General features: G+C 39.3%; 2 protein-coding genes across 2 annotated transcripts in view; both read left to right on the forward strand.

Moving 5' to 3' along the window:
• LOC308393174 (zinc finger MYM-type protein 1-like) overlaps positions 1–14,182 on the forward strand; it is a 188,599-nt gene that overhangs the window by 43,305 nt on the left and 131,112 nt on the right. The window lies entirely within an intron of this gene.
• On the forward strand, positions 6,054–11,758 carry mad2l1 (MAD2 mitotic arrest deficient-like 1 (yeast)). Its single transcript, XM_080892645.1, has 5 exons — positions 6,054–6,230; positions 6,537–6,683; positions 8,217–8,337; positions 11,049–11,152; positions 11,226–11,758. The coding sequence occupies exons 1-5, from the start codon at positions 6,167–6,169 to the stop codon at positions 11,396–11,398; spliced, it is 609 nt and encodes a 202-aa protein (XP_080748771.1). The 5' UTR covers positions 6,054–6,166; the 3' UTR covers positions 11,399–11,758.

Genomic DNA, 14,182 nt, shown 5'->3' on the forward strand with positions numbered 1-14,182 from the left:
GGGAGTGAGCTTTAACAGAAGGCGAGCCTTTATTATGGCTGAAAACAAGGTGTGCAAATACAGCAGGGATGGAGTGGCTAAACAAAAACCTAAACTGGGAACAAACTATGGTGAGGCTATGGCTTGGAAGACAACAGACCAGGCATGGAAACACGGAGGGTGGGAACACAGACGACGCGACACAGACTGTAAGAAACACAGAGACTAAATTAGAGATGGACCGATCCGATATTACGTATCGGTATCGGTCCGATACTGACCTAAATTACTGGATCGGATATCGGAGAAAAATAAAAAATGTAATCCGATCCATTAAATATCACGAAAGCACCTCACAAAACTTGCAACACGCCGTAACTCGCCTCAGAACGTCGGAGCAGTATGCATCACATGATAGAGCAGCTGTGGCATGCGGGACCTGTCGGTGGTCTGGATAGCATTTGGAGCTTCGCTAGCAACCTGGCATTTCATCTCCGACAAAGTTATCCCTGAGAGAAGTAAAGCAAGTGTGTAAGTCCATCTCTGAATGTTTGTAAAGCATTCCCACGTTAAGCTTAACGAGCGACTGCCTCTCGCTCTCCGGCTGCTACTTCAATCCTGAAACTGCTTAAATCAGCTGATCGGCTTTTCTGTCGTGAGTCTCTCTTGTTTGTTTTTGGTCCACTTTGCGCCAGAAAGAGGAAACCAGCGGCTGAACAACAGCAGCACGTTTAAGCTTGATCAGCTGTTGTTAGAATGTATTTAATATTACTTTCTACACCAGGATCTTTTTCTACGTAGCTGACGGCTGGTAACTGTGCAGGGGCGGATCTAGCAAAGTTTAGCCAGGGGGGCCGATAGGGCATTAACTGGGAAAAGGGGGCACAAAGACATACTTTTCTTTCTTATTCTCATTTAAAATGTCTAGCTTTTAATAAATAATTATCTGACACCCAAAGTTTTAATTTGATGTAAAATGAATAGAAGTCAATTACTGTATATAGTGACTATTAAGTCTAATATATATACCCTAGTAAGCTATAGTACATTTTCCTTTGGGAAGGTACCATCTGTGCAGTCTGCAATTTTGTTGAAGAAAGATGTTGAATCTATTTAATATTTCTTGAAAAATAATTGATTTCTGTGCATTTTTTTTCACACTGCATCAAATTAAGGTTGATTACGTTGATTAAGCATCATGAGGTGGAGCGTGAGGGGTGGTTCCCTATTTTTTATTTATTTATTTTTGTTGTTGCTGGGAGTTGCAACCCTATTAGTTAGGTTGCTTAATATTTACGCTAAGTACTCTTTAAAATACCAGAATAGGGAGGATGGTGTAGGTCTAAGTTTATTAGATTGATCAGTATTGCTGAACTATGAAATATTTTTTTTGTATACAGGTATAACAGAATAGCTTTAGTGTAGTTGTTGTTTTAAACTTGAGTATGAACTTGCAGACTTGCAAAATGCAGCAAGATATTTTAAAAAACAGTTTTGTTGATTAAAAAACACTATATCGGATTCATATCGGTATCGGCAGATATCCAAATTTATGATATCGGTATCGGTATCGGACATAAAAAAGTGGTATCGTGCCATCTCTAGACTAAATACACATGAGGGATGATCAGGGGAAGTGGCCACACATGGGAACGCAGCTGACACACATGAACTTAACGACAGGACAGGAGGAGTGAGCTGAATACACAGACAGTGAATGCAGGCCTTCAAAGTAAAACAGGAAACATGAGACATGAACCGGGGAGACGTAGTACAGGGGGAGGTGACATAACTGACAGCATGAACTTGACAGTACAAGACACACAGACATAAACACACGAAGGGCAAGGGAGACGTAATGCAAGGGTAACATAATTACAAAAAGGACTGGACTACCTTAAAGAACCTAAGCAAACAATAAACATCAAAATAGGTTAAGCATAACACACTGGGTCACACGACCCAGGACCATGACACTTGCAGGTTACAGGAGAGGAGAAATGTGAAAAAGGTGAAAAAGTGTTGTGTGTTCCAGTGTAAGAGCTGATCTGGCCAGTAAATATGCTGAGAATCTGTGCATAAAAGCCTACCAAAACACTCACTTTCTAAAGGATCAGAAGGCACAGTTCAGGGTTCTTTAAACTTTCTGTGTTTTGTTCTTACAAAAATCCTTTTGTAGTGGGTCTAAAGCTAGCCTTCCCAGAGACTAACAGTTCATTTCCTGTACTCTCGCATGCCCCATAGAAGCCAAGCATTACTTCTGTGATTAATTCAGAAGTAAAGATCCAGACAACCTTGTCATCTTGTTCAGTGCTTCAGTGCTAAGCTGTACCTCAACACAACTGAAATGAAGAAACTGGCTGTATGCCCGGTCTAACACACAAACAATGGGATTTATGAATGTTGATGAAAGACAATACAATATGTATTCCACGTGCACTTCCTGGTCACTGTTCACTGTGGTGTTTATTAATCTCATTTAAGAAGTGAAGACTTTGTTCCAGAACCACCAGATGAAGCTTAGGAGGCAAAAGACAGATAACACCTGGTTATTAGAAAGCTATTTCCTCAATAAGAATGGCCCATTTTTTGTGCATGTAGTCACCTTCCCTCACACAACTCACAACACAGTGGGATGTGTGTTCCTATATTTGTAGAAACACAAAATAAACAAACAGTTGTGATAGACTAAACTTCAATTCAGTTTTATTTATACATTTACTAATTCTGAAATTAATTTAAGTCATTACCTGTTTGTGTTATAGTTTCTGAGCTGAAATGAGGCCTAGCATAAAAAATGTTTCAACCAGCATGCAGGAGGTGGGGGTGACCTTTAAACAGACATCCCCACTGAGTCTGGCCTTCTCTGCATCTGCTAGTTACTCCACCAGGTTCTGAAAATAGTAACAGACTGAAAAGCTCAACAGGCCCCACATGGTTTGCTGGGCACAGGTATCAGCCATTATGAACGTAGTGCATTCAGCTCAGCGGATGCAGATCTGATATAGATATAATGTACTATATTTTTTCAATTGAGAGATGTTCATTTTAGCAATAAAAATATTGTCTCTCCATTGGCTTATTTAGCTAAAAACTGAGCTGAATATTATCAGTGACTCTGTGGTGTAGTTGTTAACACATTTGCATTACATTTAAAAGATTATGTAAGGTTTTTTTAGAGTAGTTATAAAATGCTAAATTGTCTGATCGCATCTAACGAAATGGCTAACAGGCTCTGATCAAAGTCCAGTATCTGTTGGTGTTCTTGCCAGATTCTTCAGTTCTGTAGGGACTTAAGGGTTAAGGTCTGATCACATGTTTAAGCACAGAGAACAAGTGAAGTGTATGAGTTTCATGGCGCCAGAACAATTCCTGAGAGGGCTTGATGCCAGCACCCACAGTCTCTATTATGAAACATGACTGGGACTGTAGTCCTTTGATACAAAACCAGAGAGCTGTCAATACAGACCAACAGAGGCTTTGCAAGTGATACCAGTTTGGCTCTCGGAGATGAGGGCTGGACTGAAGTTACAAATGACCTCAAGCCAACCAACACTATTTGAGAGATTACAGTTCTCCTAACACTATGTCTCTAGATTTACTGCCTGCATGTGGCTAATTACTGTGATTGCAACTGGTTTAATTCAACCTGGAATATAGATTGATCGTTTATCCTACCATCTCCCACTTAAACTGGTTAATAAAATGGTCACACAGGAATGACAGCAAAAACTTTAAAAATCAGATCTGAGTGATGGACTGCATACTGGTTTTGCAATGAGAAAAGGCCAATCATTTTACGGAAGAGTAACAACTGAAAAGATAAAGAAAGATGAAATTAAACATTTGGATATAATTTAACCCAAAATTTAACTTATGATAAACAACATATCAAATGCTAACTTTCACACAGTATTGCTATTCTAACACTTTGTCTGACATTAATCCTTTGTGTAACATAAACACACAACTGCCCACAATTATAAAATAATATCAGATGTCAACAGCACAAAATACTGTCAATTTTAAATATGATAAATATTTCACTGGCAAGAAGGTCATCACTGCTTCTCCACCCCAATTTGTTGCTGCTATCAAAATCAAAATGTTCTCATTTTTTTCCTGTTTACAGGTTCTGTATGTCTATTATTATCTATTATGAATAAAATATGGGTTTCAAATCATTGTATTTTGGTTTCACACTGCGTCACAACTTTTTGGATGCTGAATCAGCTGATGCAAGATATACAAGTTGAAGACTGCACATTGTGTCATAGAGAAAAAGACTTTACTGAGCTTTTGGAGAGTCCAGTGATGAATGGCAACATGCTTGTGGTTGAGGAAAAGACATCAGGCTATGACATGTGTGATGAGTTCACTCCTGTGGTTTTACACACTCGTTACTTCCTATAGCTAGGAGGAAAGCTGAAGGGTTTGCATTAAGAAGTGCTTTAGAACATCTACAGGGAACTTGAAAAAGGTCGTTTATGGAAGGATGTGTTGTTATGGGTCCATTGAATGTGTTTAATCCTCTTGAGCCTTTTTATGTGAGGATGCGTGCAAGGGTCTGTGGCTCATAGTCTGTGACTGCAATTAATGCAGAGTTGTGTGGCTTCAAGTAATTCTATTCTCAAGTAGTGAGAATAGAATTTATTTTCTCCTGCTAATCTGGGTCCCAGTTGCAGCCTTTGTTTCAGTCTAAGCAGAGACCCTGGGACCTCCCTTTCTTTGGCCATCTCCTCCAGGTATTCTGGGTGGGACACTGAGATCTTCTCAAGCCAGCTTCAGTATGTTCTTAGTCTGCCTAAGGATCTCTTCTCAGTTGGTTGTTCCCAAAACACTTTACCTAGGAGGTATTTTGGGAACTTCATTCTGATCAGAATGAGGAACGTAGTCATTCTGATCAGGTGCCCAAACCACCTCAAATGGCTCAACTGTAGAAAAGCAGCAGCTCAACTTGTTTGTTTAGCATATGTGCAAATGTCCAAAACAGTCAGGACCCATTCCCCAACCTGAAGATGCAGGAAGCAATGTCTTATTCACTGGAGAGAACCCTAACATATAGGCACCTAACTGCTGGCATATGAGCATACACTTTTCTGCATTCATCTTCCATTAAAACGAACTCTAGTTGTGGGCTGTACTTCACAAAAAGATTAGTTTCAGAACCTAATATCTCCACTGAGGTGAGGCCACACATGTGTATTTCCTATCTTGCAACCTGTGGTGTAAGTTCCAGCTGTTTCTCCTCCTCCTACAACCAGTCCACCCCCTCCCTAGGCAAAATAGCGCCTGACTCCTACAGGTGGTGGGCCCACTAGAAAGATGGGCCCATGTGGATAATTCAGTCGGAGCCTGGCTGGTCCCCACGAGTTACCACAGTTCATTTTAAAAGATGTGTAAATAAAAATACTTTCTGACAGTTTGATGTGTGGTGTTCATATCCTGTGTCAGTCTGGGGACCTTGTTAATGACACCAGCTGCAGCTGGAAAGAAGCCATTTTTCATGAATCACAAGTTTCCCAAAGAAGGTTCGAAGCTTTTCATTAATTTTGGAAGAAGTTTGTCAAATCTCATCTGCCCACTTAGTGGTCCTGGAGGTGTGCAGGTCCCGCATGGCTTTCCTCCTGAAAGAAAAAGACAATTACTGACTGAGAAAAAAAACAACTATGATAAAATAATAATAATAATTAAAAAAAAATAGCACATAGACAAACATAGCAAAAAGAGAAGTACAGAGCCAACAAGACTTAAAAGCTAGCATTAACTGAAGTTGTCTTTCTTTTGTTTTGCAATTTTCTGTTTTGCAGAGTGACTTTTCCAAGTCTGCATACAATGGTTGTTTGGACCCCTTTAGGATTAACAAAACGTGGTATCTACAATATTAACTTATTAATTCAGTCATTTGTGCAGTGACACATTACATTAATATACAGTCAATTACAAGGTAGAAAGGTCTTTAATTATTCTACACTGCTCTCTAGTGTCGAAAAAATTGTAATTGTAAGCGTAACCTAAAACGTCATCAAAATCGCGACGCAATCTCACACGCATGCGCAATAGTGTGGAAGCTGACAAAATTCAAACTGGGTGGCGGGTAGTTGAAGTCGGTAGACGTAGAAGAAGAAGAAGAAAATAAAGAGTACAATCTATTTACTGTTGAGAGCTAGACCAAAGCGTTAAGAAAATGACAAGCACGTTGAAGGGAATTACTCTCAAAGGAAGCGCGGAGTTAGTAGCCGAGTTCTTTTGTAAGTATTTCTGTTATTTCGTCTTTTAGTCGCTCGTTTTCGACACCGAATAATTTGTAAAGACTGTCTAGTTGTCTGCCCTTCTATTGAGAATCGTGAACGTACACCATACATCGTTTCTATTCTACCGAGCTAATATATTAATTGATTCCCAGTTAGTTTTCTCTCGTGTTATTCGCTTTCTTGTGTAGTTGTTTTTGTAATCTTCTGTGCCTTTCAAGTTTGAATCATATAAGCCTCTAAAGTTTACGAATACTGGAATTCCGGCGTATTTGAAGCCTTTGATTTCCCCATTGTCATTCACAGCTTTCGGCATCAACAGCATCTTGTACCAACGGGGCATCTATCCTCCAGAGACATTCACCAGAGTTACCCACTATGACCTGAGTCTCCTACTAACTACCGACCCCAAGCTGAAGAGCTATCTGACTAACGTGGTGTCTCAACTTAAAGGTATCTCAATAGTGGGCTTCCCCACTCGTGACACAACTAAGGAGAAAGTGGAATAACTGTGGAACTGAGTGAGCTAACCAACTGCGGTCTGAAGGCACTCCAGTTGTAGTTTTGGGCTTCGAGTTCTGTAGCTATATCTACAAGGCTGCTGGCTTACGGCAAGAAATCTTACTCACGGTTATTTTGGTCACTATGGAGATGCTTTTTTTTCTTCGTTTTACATATTTACTCTTAGACCTTGAAAAAAATGTGGACATATTGTACTTAAGAAAAAAAACAAAACTTCAGTCTACTTTACTTTAAGTGGATTTCCTTGAACACCAGATAGAAAAGAAAAAACGTAATTGGTGAGAACTGAGCTCACAGCTTGGTGGGGAGTGACTTTGGATTTTTATGGAGAAGGCAAAGTAAAGGCAAAATCCGTAGTGAAGTACAAAATAAGATGATGTTTGTGAACAATGAATGATTTTGTCAATTTATTTTGCTAATTCGGTGATCGTCTTTACTCAATAAATAGTAACTTGTTAGTTGCGATTGCTGAGTAGGGCCACGTGGTGGTGCATTTCCCCCTCCCTTTTTTGTTGCGTTGAATTAGATCAGAGTCAGAATCGGAAAGACTTTATTTATCCCCAAGGGGCAATTAACGTACAGCAGAGCAGCATGATGTTGAAGATGAACGCAGATGCCTATGAGACTCATGCCTGAGATTTTAATTGGTATGACCTGGCATCTTATGATCAATGTTAAGTAACATACAAAGCAGCACACGTGAGTTTCCATTCCCATGTTACACAAATTTGTGTTAAGCTACTCTTAGGCTCTTGTCAGGTGAACTACAAGCTATTTCTGGTTAAAAACGCTAGATTTTTAATTTTTGATTTACCAATTTTTGATTTTGCCATAAATACTTATGTATGTGAATGAGGAAGGAGATCGGTGCACCCTTTTCTGTCCAAGGTGATGCCATTGTAATATTTTATTTTATTTTTTTCCTAAATCCAATGCAATGCAACTGTTGATGGCTGCCTCCTCAGGTTTCTTCCTGTTAAAAAGAAGTTTTTTTTATTCCCATCAATGCCTAGTGCTTGCTGTTCTGGGATCATCTGATTGTTTTTCTTTTTAGGCCTGTGGGGTCTTTACTTTAAAGTATAAAGTCTCTTGAAGCAACTGTTGTGATTTTTAGTGCAATGTAAATAAAACTAAATGGAGTAAATATCTCTGAATTGTCAGTTCAAGTTTAATGTAATTCGTACCAGAATATTCATATTTTTGGGTGCATATGTCAAATCACTCAAGCTCTCAATTGTGTAATGCTAAGAGTAGTGAAATTACAGAATACAAATCAATCATCATTTTTCTCACAGAAATTGTGATCTCTTGGATACTATATCCAAGAGATCAATATTTTGTATCCACAACTATTGTGGATACAAAATTCTGTGCATGTTTGTATTATGTTTTTAGGGTATTTAACTACCTCTCACTTTGCATAACAAACTTTAATAAGTGTTGCTTGCTCTTTTGGTGTTGCAGAGTGGCTGTTTGAGTGCACTGTGCAAAAGCTGGTGTTGGTGATCACGTGTCTGGAAACCAACGAGGTGCTCGAGAGATGGCAGTTTGACATTGAGTGTGACAAGTCGGCTAAAGAGAGCAGGTCAGGACCTCTATTACCTTTTTTTGTTTGTTTGTTTTGTTTTAAAGGCTCCATGCTAATGGTCATTAATTTTCTGTCTTCTAATTCCAACACCTGGCATGTTGCACTTGTACTTCCCCCACCGTCAGTTTGAGTGGAGTGATATATTATATAAATTGTTTTGAGCTTCAGGTACCCCAGGTGTGGACTATCAGGTTCCTGATTGGCAGTACCTGTGCGCATGGACTCTGCAACAGTGATTAGCTTGTCTCATTACAGAGAGATATTGAGATGAGATTCTGCAACCAGTGGCAATCTGGGACATGAAAGATGATAATGCTCAGCCCACCGAAGAGTGTGGTTTATCAAACTACCGCCAGAATTTGGGAGTAGGGAGGATGCAATGGTCTGCCTACAGTCTAACCAATTGTCGTTTAGTTTTGTGCTGTTTGTGCCAAAGTGATCAACATAATTAAGCTGGCTGGCTTACAACAAATGCTGGTGTGATCAGTATGAGAAGGAGCTGCCAGGCTGTTCTCCAATCAGTTGTAGCAGATGACTGCCTCTTCCTGAGCCTGGTTCTGCTGGAGTCGTCTTCCTCTTTAAGGACAGTTTTTGAGAATCTGCTATATCTTGACATGATTGTGTTGCACAGTTCTTAGATGCACATTCATGCTGTTGTTACTCAAGCAATGATATTAAAACCTTAACTGGTATTTGGCAAATTAAGGTCAACCCCTGCAGCAGCATGAACTCATGCTGTGTGTCATCTGCAGCCTCAGTAGCAATCTGACCAGGTTGTGTTCAGTTTTATATAAGCCCTTTCCACTGCAGTGTCAGATTTCCGTGGCTTGCAAGAGAGAATCCATTGTTGGCTTCTTAGGTTGCATCCCATGAGCCTCAACATTAGGTGTGTTGTGAGTCTGACTGCTTTTATGCTTGGCACTACTGTATAGAATTAATATAGCCATTCTGTCAACTTCACCCAATTTGGTAATTCTCCTCTGACCTCTTCAATTAGCACTGGATCTTTTAGATCAGTAGTTTAGTTTCTTAAATCAGAATAACTCGTACTGCTACTAGCTAGCATGACGGAGTTTATACAGCTGGGTGGATGCTATGATGTTACTGATAGTGAACTTTATTTTCTTCATAAGGTTAGTTAGTAGAGTTGCCAAACGCCCCGTTAAAAAAAAGAATCGTCCCGCATTCAGAGAAAATATTACGCGTTTCGTATTGAGCTGAAAAGGAGCACAGTTTGTCCCGTACTTCAGCTACAATGAAAAAATAAACACACAAAGCTGGATTTATTCTGTCGTTACGCTGTACAGCTGCCTCTTCTTCTCTCATCCGCTCCCCTCCCTCTCCTGTTGCTACTTCAATCATGAAACTGATCAATGATCAGCTGATCGTCTCTCTTGTTTGTTTTTTATTGCCCACTTTGCGCCAGAAAGAGGAAACTGCCGGATGTCGCGTTAAACAACAGCAGCATGTTTAAGCTTGATCAGCTGTTAGAATTTATTTAATATTAATTTCTACTATCAGCTGATGTTTGCTGGAGCCACAGCTGTAAAAGCTGCTGGTCATGGTGTCGGTTTGGATATGTGGTGAGAGGGAAACATGAAGATGAAACCAGGAGATGTCCTTACTGAATCATCAGAGCCGAACAGGTGATGGAGAAACAGGTTTACCTTTTAGGTGACATGAATGAGCTGAAGGGAAGTTATAAGGGAAGGAAGAAATACACAGATACATCTGTAGATTTGAGACAGAATTCACAATGTGTTTTTGGGACTTTCAGGTGTTTGGACCAATGTTTTATTTTCTGATCAAACCAGAAAGCTTTAATGAGCAGCTAGACTTGTCTCAGATTAACTGGCTGAGTTAATGCCAGTTAATGCAACATCGAAGCAGCTGGAATCCATATATGTGCGTGTTCATGGAGCTGCATTTTCACCTGCTGGACATCACTACCTGACAAGTTTAACTGTCTTCAAAACATTACAGAGGCCTTATTGACAGTATTTGGTTCTACATATCTGTGTGAGCAGATTTCCTCTCACATGAAGAGTGTCCTCAGGTAGCCGTCTGAATGCTGGATGCTCGGAGCCCTGTGTCTCTGAGTGGGAGACCAGAGATCAGAGTGTATTAACAAACATGCCATATTGGCTCAGTTTATTTTTCTTATCATTGTTGCGAGGAGACCATAAATAGCATTTGTATTTTCTGTTGTACAGTTCATTTGCTGTTATGGATGAAAAGTGTCTTTTTATTTTTTTGTTTCAAAATAGCTGAAAGCTGCGAACTATAAAGTGGTTCTATATAGTGTGTAACTGTTAATATAGAGCGTTATTCAATTTCTTGCTAATACAATCATATGGCACACTGACTTCTGAGGACATTTTAGATGCACTCATCATCAGAAAGGTTGCCTACCCCTGCTCTAAGGCATCTGGACAGATCTGTTTACTTACTTATTGACAGGAGTTGAATGGTGCAGACTTTGGGTTGGTTGGCTGATTTGTCAACACAGATGTGAATTTGTATGTTTGCAGTGGATTAGTTTTTTTGTTTTGGTTTTTTGCAATAAAATGACATGAAATTTGTACTTTAGAAGAGTCTTTACAACAGATTATGTAATTTGGTTAAATGAGCATCTGTCATTACACTCAACTGACTATTGTTTGACTAATAAATAATGCATGTTAACTGAGTTCTCATGTGTCTCCCAGTGCACCCAGAGAGAAGTCCATTAAGACAATTCAGCATGAGATCCGCTCAGTTATCAGACAGATAACAGCCACTGTTACTTTCTTGCCCCTGCTGGAGACGCCATGTGAGTAATGAGACTTTTGACATTTGAGCCTTTGATGTGGTGGTTGGGTAATAATTTCAACTCCTCCCCTCAGGTGCTTTTGACCTCTTGGTTTATACAGACAAGGACCTGGTGGTTCCAGATAAATGGGAAGAATCAGGGCCGCAGACCATTGACCAGCCAGAGGAGGTGCGTTTGCATTCCTTCACCACTTCGATCCACAAGGTGAACAGCATGGTGGCGTACAAGAAGACTGAGTCAGCTTAAACTTCTAAACCACATGAGCTGTTACAGCACCGACCACTGATTCTCATAGAAACCAGTAGATCTAACACTGCCGTGTCTTTGTTCACTGCCTGTGCGTGACTGGACAACGAGGACCTGTTTTCCTTTGTTGAGCTTCACTGTGTCTTATTTGTCAATATGATAAGGACATGAAGGAAATGTGTTCTTTCTACATTGATGTAAATATTTCTGCCACGTGGCATTTGTCTGTAGAAAACAACTGTCTTTTCTTTAGTCTTTTGCTTTCTTTCATTCTTTCAGTCTGTTTTAGAAGATAGTGGTATATATGTTGAACTTTTATAAAATGACATAAATAAATGCATTTTGCTTTTTCCCAAAGAAGTGATTCTGTGGTTTTCTTTTGTTCAGGAGGTGCCAAGGTTTTTCATCGTGTTATTTATTTTGGAGCATTGTATAAAAGATATCACATGGTTTTTGGAGCCTTGAGACGATGCCGTCTTGGGGTGCATTTCAATAGTATAAGCTGACCTTTTCATCAAGGTCAAGAAAGAGAAGTTAGTTTGGAATGCACTCTTTTAGTAACGTGTTTTAATAACTGGAAAGCACACTGACATCCATCCATCCATTCATTGCTTGTTTAGTACATTTGAGAAATTATAGACAGCACACAGGAGACATAGTAAATAAGTATTATTTAATGGGACATACTATTCACTTCGCTCACAGTGTTGAAAGGTGTCGACAGTTGCAGATGTGTAACACCATCATAGTACCGTATCAGCATATTACATTTTGCAAAAGAAAACCCACAATTCTCTTACCTAAAAAAATCCATCCATCTGTCGTGTAATGTCCTCTCATATACATGCAAAAGAAAAAACTGACAACCAAGCAGTGAGGGTTTTTTTTTTTTTTTTCTCCAGAGAGCACAGAGGCTAAGCTACAGGCACAAGTAAAATAGTCCTGGAGACTTATTCAATGTACAAATGACAACCACGGACACAAATTAACTTTCTGAGCATGTACATCTACAAAAGTGCTTGAGTTTAAATGAGTCTGTCATGTCCATTAGTAAGCTGTTCATTAAATGCACCTATGTGGCTTCCAGACCTCTGTGACTCCTCATCAACAGTTTATTGGCTGGACAATTAACTGTTTTACCAGTTCTGCTGATTCAGCAGTTTCATTTACCAAAACATTTCAGAACTTTTTCTTTTCTGCATTAAAAAAAAAAAAGTTCTGAAGGGTAACAGTAGCATCCTTCAAAACTAGATAGTAAACATTCTAGGTGTAGAGAAAAATGTCATAGTAATGTTGCATTTTCTATTTATTCCTAGTGTGGACATGCTGAAATCACTTTTATTGAGGAGTAATTGTTCCTTCTTGCAGGATCAGCAAAAACCTGCATTTCTAGATAACATTTTCTAGATAATTGTGTGCTTTGACAAAAGAATGACCTTACAATATAGACTCCAATAAATATATAAAACAAAAATAAATATGCAATAGTTAAGACAGTGAATAAAATGTACGAAAGACTCAAACCCACGTCGTGTGTGTGTGTGTGCCGTGAAGACATAACAAGTCTATAAGATTATTGTGACACTAGTATACTACTAAGTATATAGTAGTTGCATTGTTTTCATCCCACTAGAATGGTGCTAATGGTGCTAAAGCTCCATGAACACTGGAAGCGACATACTGAATATAGACCATTCCAAGTGAATCACATCCCACAACTTCAAGTGATTACAGATGAAATAACCACAGGCAAATTCTTTGACTGTTCAGGCAGAGTAGAAAAGTGCTAAATAAGAATCAGTCCGTTTACCATTTCCTATTTGCTAAGGGAAGATTTTTTTTTTTAACCGAAGCAACTACCAATAGGAATAAAGAATACATATGAACTGGAAGTAAATATGTAGAGCTTCCAGTGTATGCAGCTTAACCATTCAGTGTTCCCTAAAGTTCACTACCTTTCACAGATAGTGTAGGTGAGACCATCAATATGAAAGCCACTCTATGCAAAAATAACAATGTCTATGGTAATAAATATAGCTTAGTGCTGACTTTGTTATTATCTCTGGTGAGTGAGAAAAAATGGTGGTGACAGGATAAAATGACCATGACCTCAGAAACCATGCTTTCTTGTTATGGACACATTTCATTCCTTTCTGTTCATGGTAGGGCTTAGCTGTAAAACTAGCATACAACTTTTTAATGAATGTTTGATAGTGGGGGTGGAAAGGTACAACTTTGATGTTATTTAATAGTTTATCTATTTTTATCTGTTGTGAAAAGTACTCACAAGAATTACTGATACTGAAGAGAAACCTGGGGGTTGTTCTTATTTTACAGTAAACCTGACCTCTGACCTTGAGATCACCTTGACTTGAGAAGGTCACAGGACTCAGACTTATACACTATTTTAGGTAGCTGCACCTGTGGTATCAATTTCAGAATCCTACACAAGTTATCTGATTCACAAACTTGGGTGTTGATGCTGCCCGCCCGTCTGGCAGCGTAGCCCCAAAATGATGAGGAAGATAAGGAACATTTCTTTGAATTAAAATTTTTCTAAAGTGTTATACTTTATAGGGAAATTGGTGAATTTAACATGGAAAAATTTCTTTATTTGCATAATTTTCAGTTTAGAAATCTGAACTTTGAGGCATCAGACAAAGAGCGATTCAGAAGACCCCTATGAGCAGAACACCAAGGGAACAGTTCACCCTGCCCGGGATAGGGTTACTGGGGCCCTGCCCTGGAGCCAGGCCTGGGGAGGGTGCCCGCGGGCAAGTGTCT

Source organism: Rhamphochromis sp. 'chilingali' (genome assembly GCF_963969265.1).
Source record: "Rhamphochromis sp. 'chilingali' genome assembly, chromosome: 1".
Classification (NCBI taxonomy): Eukaryota; Metazoa; Chordata; class Actinopteri; order Cichliformes; family Cichlidae; genus Rhamphochromis; species Rhamphochromis sp. 'chilingali'.

What these genes read in the sequence shown, in the direction of transcription:
- mad2l1 (XM_080892645.1), top strand. Translation starts at nt 6,167, where the DNA reads ATGACAAGCACGTTGAAGGGAATTACTCTCAAAGGAAGCGCGGAGTTA. An exon ending in CGTGGTGTCTCAACTTAAAG is followed by an intron (nt 6,684 to 8,216) that starts GTATCTCAATAG and finishes TTGGTGTTGCAG; the next exon opens with AGTGGCTGTTTGAGTGCACT. An exon ending in AAGTCGGCTAAAGAGAGCAG is followed by an intron (nt 8,338 to 11,048) that starts GTCAGGACCTCT and finishes TGTGTCTCCCAG; the next exon opens with TGCACCCAGAGAGAAGTCCA.